The sequence below is a fragment of the Coloeus monedula genome (genome assembly GCF_965178545.1).
Source record: "Coloeus monedula genome assembly, chromosome: 2".
NCBI classification, from domain to species: Eukaryota; Metazoa; Chordata; class Aves; order Passeriformes; family Corvidae; genus Coloeus; species Coloeus monedula.
In genome coordinates this window covers 97,879,331-97,892,660 of record NC_138782.1, presented here as the reverse complement: position 1 = coordinate 97,892,660, position 13,330 = coordinate 97,879,331, and the positions used below count along the sequence as shown (strand labels likewise).

General features: G+C 33.9%; 1 protein-coding gene across 1 annotated transcript in view; it reads right to left on the bottom strand.

Annotated features, from left to right (window-relative positions):
- The window catches only part of CSMD1 (CUB and Sushi multiple domains 1), a gene marked incomplete at both ends in the record, with an annotated part of 1,098,128 nt that overhangs the window by 119,975 nt on the left and 964,823 nt on the right, over nucleotides 1-13,330 (bottom strand). The window contains 4 exons of the mRNA XM_082276664.1: nucleotides 1,255-1,464; nucleotides 5,314-5,430; nucleotides 7,481-7,550; nucleotides 12,959-13,077. Coding sequence (XP_082132790.1) covers nucleotides 1,255-1,464; nucleotides 5,314-5,430; nucleotides 7,481-7,550; nucleotides 12,959-13,077 — 516 coding nt within the window. The remainder of the gene's footprint in view (nucleotides 1-1,254; nucleotides 1,465-5,313; nucleotides 5,431-7,480; nucleotides 7,551-12,958; nucleotides 13,078-13,330) is intronic.

Sequence of the window (13,330 nt, the reverse complement as noted above, 5' to 3'; positions counted from 1 at the left end):
CTGTGTCTTAGGTTTGTGGCCAAAATAATACTGATAACACACTAGTGTTCTGGCTTTTGCTGAACAACATCGAGGTCATCTCTATCTCCCACTGTGCTCTCCCAGTAAATAAATTGGGATTGTACAATAGGTTGGGTCAGGACACAACCAGGCAGATGACCTGAACTAACAAGAGATCTTCCATACCACATGAAGTTGTGCTCAGGAACAAAAGGGAAAAGAGGGGGACTAGGGACATTAGCCATATTTGGCTGTGCATCAATATGCCTGTGGGAGGTGGTGAGTAGCTGCCTTTAAATCACTTTTGTTTTCTCTCTCTCTTCTTCACCTTATCCTTCACTTATTAAACAATGTTTTTTGTCTTGGCCCCGAAGCTTTCTTGCTTTTAGTATTCCTTTCCTCTTCCCCCATCCCACTGGAGTGGGCAGGAGGTGAGTGAGTAGTTGTGTGGTGTTTAACTGCCCACTGGTATTAAACCACAACATATAACCAAGTTACCCAAATTAAGATCCTAGAATAAGGTGGCATGAATTCCCTTACAGATATCTGAGAATTAAACCAGCCACTAAATTTTGTTAAACTGTTCAGATCCTGCAATGGGGCTCAACAGTTGACAGCAAGACTATTTTAACAGTTCAAAAATATGCACAAACTAATGATGTTTTATTGTCACCAATGGGAAAACAAACAAATAAACAAACAAACAATGAAGATGATGAAAAAGCCAACAGTAAGAGACCAAAAGAAGTTCACATTTTTAAATACTGATTGTATGTGTTTGAAAATAGATATAGAATGTGTTATCTGGCATTTTTTCATTTCTGGGTAATTTTCACAGAAGTCTAGACTGCAAATACATAACATACAAATTACTAAACTTCTCATCTGCATATTTAAAATAACTTCTACCATTGTAATAAACATAAAAAGATTATATAAATGGGAAAACAAGGCAGTGAATATTAGTAGTAAGGTTCGGTAACAGTACAACTTAATGGGATGGGAAGGGTTATCAGCTATGTGACTTGGCAAATAACATCACCTTATTTTCAGGCTTTTACAGCAATAGAACAAAGATTCCAATTCAACACAATTTCAATTTTAAAAATTCCAACCTATTTATTGAACAATCCACAGATTTTAAAATGGTATATAGTATATGCCAAATATATCTTCTAAAATAATAATAAAAAACAATTAAAATTTTATTTTTCCTTTCTAACCATAAAGATCATTGTGCTAGTTTGTACTTACCTTGGTATGTCAACTTAAATCCTTGCCTGTTTTCTGAGTGATCACTATAAAAATGGACAAGTGTTTCATGAGTAGTACTTAGCAAGGGTGATGGGAGTTCCGTTCCACTAAACTGGCCGATCATAGAACTGGTGTGGTGAGGCCCATTCTGAATTTCAAGGAAATCATGATTTGCTTCAGTAGAGAAATTCAGAAACTGAATGTGTGCACCTGCAGCATTGAGAAAGAAAGAAAAATTTTATAACTCATGTTGCTTAATACTACAGCATGTAAATTTTAAAAAAATATACTAGTTGTTACAGGCACTATGCTTATATTTTAGTCACTATTCAAAATGGGATGCTTAAGTTAAAGAAATAGCTGCAAAGTATTATAAGAGTTATAGTTTCCAATTTTTTTGGTTACCAGTAAATATCATAACCACACATGAAGGGACAAATGAAAGTAAGCCATAAAGTCACAAAGTCAACACCAGGGATTTTTCATATTCCTAAACTAGTCAACAGAAAGACTCAAGGGAGGGGCAAATCATAAATCCTGCTGTGCCAGGCATGGCTGGGACTCTGCCATCCCAAGTGCATCCCTGTAGCTGGGCCAAGGCCTCTCACAGAGGCTCAGGATCAGCTCAGCACCCAGGAAGGTTACTAACAGAGTGACATGTCAGAGGCAGAAGTTTACCTACCTAGTTCCAGCTATCTACTCTACTTTGTTTGTCCTGCCCCTTGTCACCTATATTTGTCTCCTTTTCCCTCTAACTTGGGCCAGTGTGCCTTCGGAGCCATTTTACCCTGTATGCAGCCCTATAAGATGCACCAAACTACAGACTGGTTAAAGGTGCTAACTGCAGAGAATTTACCACAAACCCTCTCTGGGAATCAAGTGCCTGAACAAGGCCTTTAAGCATTCAAAAAATGCTGAACAGTTGGAATTATAATCTCATGGGAAGAACTGTTTTGAAGTTCTGGCACTACTTCATGTGGACTAAGGACTTGAAATCCAGTCTTAAACCATGCCTATGTATCATATCAAAACAGAAGTGAGGAATGAATCCCTGGTTTGGAAGCCTAGTACCAAGTAACTTGCAACTGCACTTTTTGAGCCTAATTTTGCTCTAGTAGAAGGTGAAGAACCAGCTGTAATAGAATAAAACAGAGTTACTGAATGAGCCAACAAAGCAGTGTGAAATATTCAATGCCTTAACTCTGCTTGACATTCTTACTTAGCAGTAGAGACATATTCTTCATTCCAGAAGAGACCATTATAGACTAATTACCATGGTAATAGATTACCAGGGTAATTCACTCAGTCTTGTTTATAACTGATTTCTTCACCTCTGTGGTTTAAGATTGAATCAATTGTATAAAAAAGAATTTTTTTTTCTACAAGAGGAATTAAATAAGATACCAAATAAACTGGGTTTTATAGAACACTTGTAAAAATATGGGCTATTTAGTTCTAGTACCTTCTCTGACCTATGAAAAGTGGGAGGTATGAAATCAAGTATTTTGGCTGCTGAATAAGAACACTTAACACAATGCTATCTATAGAGAGAGGTACACAGCAAACATATCAGAGTCACAATATCAACCATCACTGTATGATGTCGGATCTGGTTAGTCTGACTTGAATGAAGTCACTAATTTTACAATACTCTTGGGATCTGAGATGAGGTAAGGACACCAAGCAGCCTGGAAACATCTTGACTTCAGTATCATGGCTAGTGATTTCCAACAGAGACTGGATGTCAACACCATAGAAATGATAAAGAATTGAGCAGCCACTTAACGTTATACCTAAATTGTGAAAGTTACAAGCAGATAATCAAATTTGGCATATTTATATAGAGCCCGAATAATTGTTTAGGTATTTAAATAAAAGTACTGTTATGAAATAGTCTCTGATGAGCCATGGAGTACCTTTAAAACTGAATCATTCTAATTTAATTCCTGAGAAGGAATTTCTATGTCCATTTGTATATATTCAGTATAGAAAGGCTTTGTGTTTTAAAAGTCAAAAAATAGGTTTAAAGGTAATTAAAAAAAACCCCAAACCTACTTAAAGTAGTTTGAAACATGCTAATTTCAATTAGAGAACACACTGTATGTGTCCCCTCAAGCCTTAAGTCCAAGTTTATACAATTTGCAAATGTCAATTTGATATGTCAAAGAAAAATTTTTCTACACTAAACTATTTCTTACATAAAATTACATGGAATAAAACTGATAGCTACAGGAAATAAATCATTATCTGGTCAAACTATAATTATATTACTTCCTGCTCTAATCTCAACAGCACTTCCTCTCTCACTTGAAGGTACTCTGAATAAAGAAAATTCCAAGCTGAGCTAATTGTTTTTAGAAATGTTAATTAATTAACAGCTACCCGAGAAAATTTCAAAATCACAACAACTCACTTGAAAAAATATATTTTTTTATTTTAAAATATTTGGATTTTAGTAGTGTCTTCTTTTACGTGACTGATGTATTTTCATGTAATGAAGAGAGCGCTACATTTTGGGACACATTTAGCTCCCACAATTTTATTGTTAGACTTTGTTTAAGCACACAGTTGTTTCGATACAATAGAATGCAAGTATACAAGCAGCTTTTCAGTAGACAAGCTTATACTTTTAATTAAAATAATATCCAAGATGTTTCAGTAGGAGTACATTGTGAAAGATCACATCGATTGCAATTTTAAACCTCATATAAAGATATTATATGTGGATTATTTAACAAATACTTGGGGAAAAATATTGCTGTAGGGACTTGATGGTAAAAAATGTCTTTTGTAGTATTTTTGAAGACAATGATAGATCAGTGCTATGAATACCTTTTACCTGTTAAAACCCTTACTAAATAAAACTATTGTCTTTTCTACTTATAGAATTACCACCACCAGAGACTTTCAGAAAAGTGAGAAAAATAATAAAAAGATACAAGATGCTCTTGTGCAATTAATTCATGAAACATTTTCTACTTGAAAAAGCTTAAAGAAAAAGAGCAACTCTGAGAAATACAAAGGACTGTTTTTCAAAGGCAGTATTGTAATAACCTAAGTAGGATGACATTGCTTATCATTTTTGTTTCCTGAAAATGTAGCTGGGGAATATCAAAACTAGCAAAGGATGTTCTGTCTTGGTTCTCCTACATCTATAAGGATATCTAAGGCTACTAAGGCTATCCATAACTATGATGGATCAGTTTTACCAGGTGTTCACTGATAAAGGACACTATTCTAAACAGCAGCAAAGTATTTCTACATATTAACTTAGTAAAATACTATGAAAGTAGTACATCTCACTACAAAAATCCCTCTTATGAATGCGAATGGAGAAAATAAAAAATAAACTAATTTCCTTGGAGAATAATAGGGAATTTTGTAACAAGTTTTTAAAATTAATTTTCTTATTGAGCATTGGCATTGAATTTATAGTATGGGACATGAAGTTTCACAGCAAGAAAACTTATTCCTATTTCAATTCTGATAATGATAGAAGACTGTGTTTTACACACAAACTTAGAGATCTCTTATTATTATCATTACCTTTTCAACATAGTTATTACTTATTTGTGAAGATATTTTCTGTATGACAATAGTTTTAATGTAAACCTAGAAAGATTCTAAGTTGGCAACTGTAATCTAGGATTTGGAACACATTTTGAGAATGCTTTTAACCAAATTCATAGTTCTAAAAGTGAGGCTTTGTCTATTTTTATAGAACATAAATTACTGTTAAAACATCACTTGGAGAACAAAATTTAGAAATTTAATTTAGAAGTCACATTATTTATTTCATCTGATATATCTTCATGCCACAGATTTCACTTGCTTTGAAATCAGTTTCTGAGACAGCATGAGTTAATAACAAGTTGCTTTGACAAAGTCACATTTAAAAATTGACAACCAGTTTCATTTCAAAGATAGCAAATAATTATGTAAGGGTTCACAATACATTCACTGGATAAAATCTACTTCATATTGGAAACCATAATACTCATATATATATTTCAGTCTGATGATTACAAATAATTGCTTTTCCAATATAAATTTACTTACCATATCCAATAGGCAATAAAATTTTCCATGTACAATCTAAGTTACTAGGGTAATTTCCAGGAAAACCTGGGCTCAGGATCACACCAGCCATGTTTGTCAGTGTTCCACCACATTTAGCTATTAAAAACAAAAAGAAAATCACTGTATCTTTTATTATTTCTTAATATTTGACATATGTTTAATTCAAAATGGATTTTCCATTTTATTCCCATGACCCAAAAGCAGTGAAATTTATCACAGTCAAAAAACTCATCATGAAGGAGGAAAAAAAAGGATTTGATTGAGATCAAAATCTTTGTGTAAGGTGATATGTTCCCTGTAATATAACTACAAATGTGTAATTGCACATACAGACCAGGCAACCCATTGCCTCAGCTTGGTAGTTACTGTTAAAAATGTTGGGTGATATGTTGAGATATGTTTCACAATCAGAGGAACAAATCTGAAATTAAACTGAATTATGATCCCAAATAATGATGCAGCAGATCCATTACTCAATATAACCAAAACTACAATTGAATTTAAAAACAAAGAAGCAAACAAAAACCCCACCAGAGTTTTTGCTTCAATTCAGAAAGAGGATAGACTTGCTGCATAACAGAAGTGTTCTTTGCTTTCAATTGGTATGCTTCTATTCAGCAAATTAATATGTCTGGATATTGAAAACCCATTTGCATCACTTAGGATGACATAAAGCTAAGCTGTAAATACTTGAAGCAACCTGCAAAAAAGTGGCTGAGCTTACACATATGCTAGGACAGTAATATGAAGTAAGAATAATTTCAAGAAATCAAATTAGAATGCTGTAATTTATATTTATTATTTGAGGAATCATTACTTTAAGGCCTGTGAGTCTGCATGCCAGGCATTACATTAATACATGATCTGATAACACAATTGTGACATTGTGTTACTCTCTGTTGTAATAATTGTACTGATTTTGGCTTGCATTCTATAGAAATCAATATTTTAAGTGTTAGAGACGAGAGAAAAGCGAGGATCATATTTTAAGGGTTTGTTTTTTCTCTTAGGGGTATTTAGCTCCCGGGATATCATAATTCAATGAGTTCAAAGTTTGCAAAAAGGAACTATATTTAGTATGCAAGGTGAAACATAAGGGTGAAACAAAAAGAAAAGAAACAACAAAAGTGCCCAAAGCCCAAAACACCCCTCCTTGAATAAGTTTTCCATTTCTAAAACTGATTTGAAGGAAATGCACTGCTTTCATATCAATCAGAAGTGATTGCTTCTGTAGAAGTTGACAATACAAAATAATATATGGGCTCAACTTGACAAGGAATCTCTAAAACCATTTCACATTAGTGTTGTTCAATATCATCCCAATATTTTGAATTCCTCTTAGATATGAAACTAGTAGGAACAGCTTTTGCTGATTGAATATTAAAATTAAAAGCATTCACTGAATAATGTATTTCAAAGCTGAAGTGACAGAACATTATGATGGACCTGTGCTTCTCACCCCTCAATTCCTGCTTTTTCTTGAAATAAGCATACAAAATACAGCAGAATCTTGACTCTCTTAAATTTTGTCTAATTAAGAAACAATACTACAGAAGATTATTTTCTACACACACAAAACTCAGATCTGTTTGGCTAAGATCTAAATGTTCTTAAAAGGAAAATGCTTTTTATCTTTACTTTTAACTCAGCATAATTTAACAGCTTTCTCAGATGAAAAGAGCCAGCCTTTTCTGGATCCCTAGAACTCCTTTTCATTCCACCACCCCTGAAGGCTGGGCTTCAGAGCTGCTCTTCACTACCGCTTCTTTAGGAAATCTCCTAGGTGCCCTGCATGACCTGCCTGGGTCCTAGGTTTTCCAAGCTGAGCATGCTGCAAAAGGAATCTGTTAATGTCCTCTCCTTTATAAAGAAGATTCAGCCTGATTCAAAGCAGAGTATTCAGGACAAGCTAAACAATGGTTAACATATGGGTTTCCTCCTTTGCTCACTCTCACGATATTTTTTTTAAATAGCATTTCACTATATATAGACAAAAAAAATCTTTTTTTTTCCATATTTCATAGATACAAATGGAAACTCAAAAAAGTTTTGAATGAAGCAGAATTAAGTTGAGGAACAATAGACATGACAAGGTCAGGAGTTTCTTGTGACTGATGGTCAGAACACTGAAAACAAGTTTCCATACCAATGCAGAGAGGAGATGGATAGTTCCAGCGTCGAACTGTTCCTGGCATACAAGAAATATGAGAACGGCCCTGTTTGGAAAGGGCAAAAAATCAGATTACAGATATTTATTTATGGGACTTTTCTGAAAAACAGAGCTACAGAGGACCTCCTGGATAATCTAATCAGCGAACTACATAATAATTACTTGAATGAAACTATTTTCAAATAGTTCAGGTTTCATGTTCTTATTCTTCTATTGCATAAATATTCTCAAACACCTCTCCTCTGGTAACTTGAAAACTTCTTAAATGTATGGTTATAAGACAGAAGCAGTTAACTGTGTGCATTCATATAGTCTAATTAGTTCACTCCCTGTTTCAATTCCAATGTATTCCATCCATAGTGCAAGCATGGTTGATTTTTAGGCTGCAATCCAGAGTAAATCAACCATTGCTCTGCGTGAGTAGTACAGACACAGAGAGGAATTTGTTCCACATCTACTTGCTACAGATATTCAATGTGGACCATGCCAAGACTGTCATCAACAAATAGCAGCAGGCCTTGACCTCTCACATGGCCTCACAATATGACCCACTGCATACATGCAACATCTTGGCAGACAGCTGTAGGAATACAAGTGCCTCTTTATTTAGCTGTCGAGAATAATTTAATCTGCCTATTTTTAAGAAAAATCACAAGAACCAAGCAGACTCATGTGATGGCAGGAATTAAGACATGTCTATAACTTGCAAAGTCTAATCCCACATACTTCAGGGTGACTGCCTAGGGCCAAAATGCTCCCATCTTCATTTTTCCTAGGAACAGTTCAAACTGAAAACAGTAGCACAAAAAGTCTTTTTTTGCCAATTCTGTCCCTTGAGGTACTCAGGTTATGTATTCTGCTGCTGAAATGCAAAAGCTGAATAAACTGGCAAGAGTGAGAGCAACTGATACAAAGATTGAGACACGGGACTGAGAACAAGGTTTATTTTCTGCTTTAATCATTTGGATATATAAACTGGAGCAAGTCACTTAACATCCCTAGTTTCTTTTTGTGGAGTATATTAAGAGTCTAAAATTTAGTAAGCCAGCACATCTTATCAATATAATATGAAGATTTATTTAAATATTACTTTTCCATAGCAATCATAATCTCATAAAAATAAGAAAAAGAATGAATAGGTAAACTGCAATAAAAAAAAAAATCAATTTGATGACATTTCTTTCACATCATCTGGAATGTTTACACACAACCTTGAATAAAGTTCATATAGAATTGCATGGGATAAAACTACTTTAATTAATCATTTAGTAAAGTATATTTAGGCAATCATCTTCTGAATGCCAAACTGAAATACATCCAGAAAATTACTTGGAAGGAAAAAAAAGGATCAGTTTTCACTAAAATAATGAAAAATGAATTAGACTTTTTCTTCTAAAAACAATACAAATTGATAATTCAATAAAAATATTTTCCTTAAAAGCAACCTTTTTAAAGGAAAAAATGTGCATGCACCTACTGTGTCACCTTAGTTACTTGAAAAATGGATGAGGTTTTGAATAATTTAATTAATGCAATATTCCCTGTTTTAAACCCTCTTTCACTCCCTCTTTCTAGTCTTCCATGATTGCACTCTTTTAGTTTATTCTCTTTTCCTAGTTTTCTGTGATTGCATGTCTCTGATGTGAGTCAAGGGGGAAGCCATAATTTAACTACCCCAGTCAGGAAAAACGTAAAATAGCCATAAAAGATCTTTTGAAAAATAAAATTAAATGATTCCTCTAGCTTCAAGCCTCTTTCCAACAAGAGCACACTCTGATTTCAGTCTTTTAAAGTTCCCTCCTGTGGGGAGACACTTAATCCTACAGCTAGCAATTACCTTTCTTATGCATCTCCAGGTAGCAGTTTGAGCTCTATGACTTTTCTGGTAAGTCTCAATTATAAACTAATCCACACCTGATTGTTATTGCTAGCTGTGAATATGTTCTTTAAAGACTGAGGATAAATTCACAGCTAGAGTGAAAAAAAAAAAAAAGATTCTGAAAAGTTATGCTGGTCTATATTTGTTGAATAGCAAACATACTGTGACTCATAGAACCTTATTTTCATTACTATTTCTTTTTAATTTGGACCCATTTTTACTTGTCCTGTCTATATATATAGCATGAGTAACATGCTATATATATAGATATGTATGCACTTTCTTACAGCAGAGTCCATACAGCATAGCAATTCTCATCAATATTTTGAAAAGGTTCAAACTCTTTTCTATTGAATTTGGATATTGAAGGTCTTTTGTTTTACACTTTGAACAAGCTCATGAAACTAGTTTTTATATATGTCAGCTTCCACAGCTAGTGTTAGATTTTTAGATGTATGGAAAAAGAGGTTTATGGTTGGAATATATACAGTTAAGGAACAATATGCTGTGAAATTTTAAGAAAGTATTTAATGATAGAATCCGTGTAATTATATAAAAAAAGTGCAGTTAGTCATATTAAAGGGCTACAGATAAGACCTGCATATAGACAAAAGACATTATACGGTTTTGTGATAGTGATATACGCAGTGCATTGAAATTTAGCATTAATACAGATGAGAGGTTTTTTTGTGTGCAGATCTCTTCTTCACAAATGAATCATTATGTTATACTAATACTGTATTTATGAACTCACATTTCTGATCATTTTGTAAGTAAGAGTAGATCTAAAACATCAAGCCAGGGTTAACAATGTGGATCTTCAAAAGGTTTCCTGTACTTATTCCAACCATTTCTGAAGTAATCAAATTCTACTGTTATCAGTCCACATCAATATTTCACCAGTACTATTTTAAGTACGGACAGAATACTTGATGGTGCTTGAGCACGTATCCATTTCTAATCCATGTAAGTAAAGACACAATAATGATGCCCTTTTTTTCCCTATGCAAAATTTAGATGTTTCCTTGTTGAAAAAGGTAGGGATAAAAGAGTCTGCAATATGATGGGCAATATAAGTAGAGGTCACACCACTAAATCTAAGCAGTTTAAAATTAGGTACCTGTGTTAACCTTTTGATATCAGTGAAGAAGGACAATACTTTAAGAGTAAAGTTCCTATTCTAACAGAAAATCTTAGAATTAATACACTTGGAAGTGTACGGCTGTTTATCTCTAGTATCACAATGAAAGTCTAACAGCTGATTGAGATTAGATGGCTGTTTTTTAGATTAAATAAATTGGATTATACATTATTCCAACTCAATAGGAAAACATTAGTATAGGGTTAGTTTTTCACTTTTTTTTCCATCAGATCACTGCTATAAGCTTAGCCAAAAATCAGATGTTCACCTATATGTATTTTAGTCATAACAGCTCAGAAGTAGTGACCTGGATCACGGCAACAAGGCACTAAACAAACACTTCTTGGCAATTATATGAACAGCAATTATATAACAGCTCTACCAGCAGATTCTGATCCTTTCACCATAAAGTGGAACTGAATAAAAATATATAAAAAATTGCACACAACTCTTAACATACAATTATATTTATTGTTGTGTAACCAAGTTTCTTACAGGCTGACTTCCAGATAGACTCTGCATTGAAATAGACTGTCCTGAGTCTACAGATGAATAATGCTAAATTTAGCTTAATGCATGCAAAAAAGCCCTAAAAGAACATATAAGCTACATATATACTAGGGGAAGTGTGTGGGCTTGTTTTCTAGCCTTGAGTGCAAATGTACAATGTTTTGTATATACACCTCCTCAACTTTTACCTTCTGAATTCATCTGCAAAAGAAATGCCATGATGCAAACTGCCTGTCTCTGACTTGTGATAATTACCGAACTGTTATATTTCAGCTTGGCCAAAACCATGTCAGCACTCCATTCCAACAAATAAACAGTGCTGAGGATGAAATTTCAGCTCCCATATCTTTGCCTCAGCTATAGCATCATCGGTATAGCCACATAATATGTCCTTTCATAATTTATTTAGTTTACTACTACTTTGAAATAGAAAACTGTTAATGGCTCAACAGCAGTCTTTAAATGAAAGTCTGAATCTATTTTGGAGCCAAGTTTTAATGACAGATAGTCCTTCTGAAGGGACCATGTCATAAAAATGTTATCAAATCTCTCATTTTCTTACTGGCATGCTACCTACAAAGGATACTGAAAGGGAAAGATGAAATAGAGAAAATAAAGTTTAAAACACCAAAAGTTAAAGGGTTTATACCATAATGTATTTTCAAAATAATATTAATTTTGAAAGAAAAATAATGTAAGTAGTTCGTATATGAACAATCAGCTGGCTTTTAAGCAACCCTCAAACTGTTAAAGAAGCAATGAGTGCTCAGGGTGGATAGAGAATAGGCTTTGTTGTGCTCAAGTCTTGAATCTTTTCTAATTAGCAGAATACTAGTATAACAAAATATTTTTGCTATGGATATGGAATGCTCCTGATGCAGGTTGTTTCAAGTCATGTAATACAAGTAAAGAGAATGAATTAGTTAAATACTTGACCTATACCTGCCATACATGACTGAAAAGGTATGCATATTCCTGGTTACCTAGAGAGACTTTTCATGTGCAGGTGTTCCCACAGCCAGCCTAAGGGGTAAGATGCTTAGTCTGAATCCTGGCAGTATTTTAGTACAATGGTAAGAAATATAGAGACCAAAGAAATATCGTATATATGTTGAGAGAACACTCAATTGGCAGTTCTCAGATGGGCAACTTCATCCTTGTAAGGAGAAGTTGTGATGCTTTGCTTTCTCTGATATGGATTTTACACTGTCTTGAGTGGGACCTACTACCAACCGAATAATTCTGAACTCAGGTGTTCTCAATGTATTTTACAAGTGGTGGATTATATATAAACAAATTAGAGAAACTAGTGAGGAAAGAAAAAAAGCTTTTAGTCTTAGATTTACAGTGTGCTGAAACATTTACAAAGAGCAGCTCAATCATATGTCTACCATGGGAAACTAAACCAGTATGTGAACATCCCCAATCAGTGAACTAATTTCTAATACCTTTCCCTGAAAGATTTGTAAGAGCAGATTTAGCATGAAAAAAATTTGCTTTAGAAACAATTCTACAATTCCTGAGCAGAGGACAAAATCCCACAATGTATTTCTACATTAAAATTTCACCTAGATAAATCAATCTCCCAAAAGGAAAAACACAGTACTCTACAGGATAGCACTATAACAATTTTCTAGAGAAAACATTTTATCCATGTTATTTCAATGTCCATTTTGATGGCCTTTACTGCTCAATGGTATGTTGATCTAAGACAAGATTTGCCAGCCCAGATTCTCTGGGGCCCAGAAATGCCACACATCTGTAGCTTTATAATTTGGGAGCACTTGCATAGGCTCTACTTAAATCATCTCTATGTACACGATACAGACTCTTTATTAGAATACATTTTGGGCAGGTCTCTTGGCATTTTATTGCAATTAGTCCACAGTGCATTATTCAAAGAAAAAAAGAAAGAAAGAAATACCTGTAATGTATATCCTGGCTCACACTGAAATGACAAAACATCATTCACCATATATCTATCTCCTGATTTCATCCCATTGCTAGGAATTACTGGTTCTGGACAGGCAGCAAGGCCTACAGCTGGAAAAAGTAAAGACAAAGATTGAAAAAACATAGGTATGCAGGTCTTCATTGATATTCTTCATTGATATTGATAGTGCCTTAATGAACTCTTTCCATAGAATTATGGGTTTTTAAGAAAACATTAATTAAAAATTCCTTTCAACAATAAACTGAAATTTTGTTTAAAACACAGAAGTTTTCAGAACTGTTCTACAGAATACAAGTGATATGACTGAAGCACAAAGACTATACACTGTGACTATACCTGTTA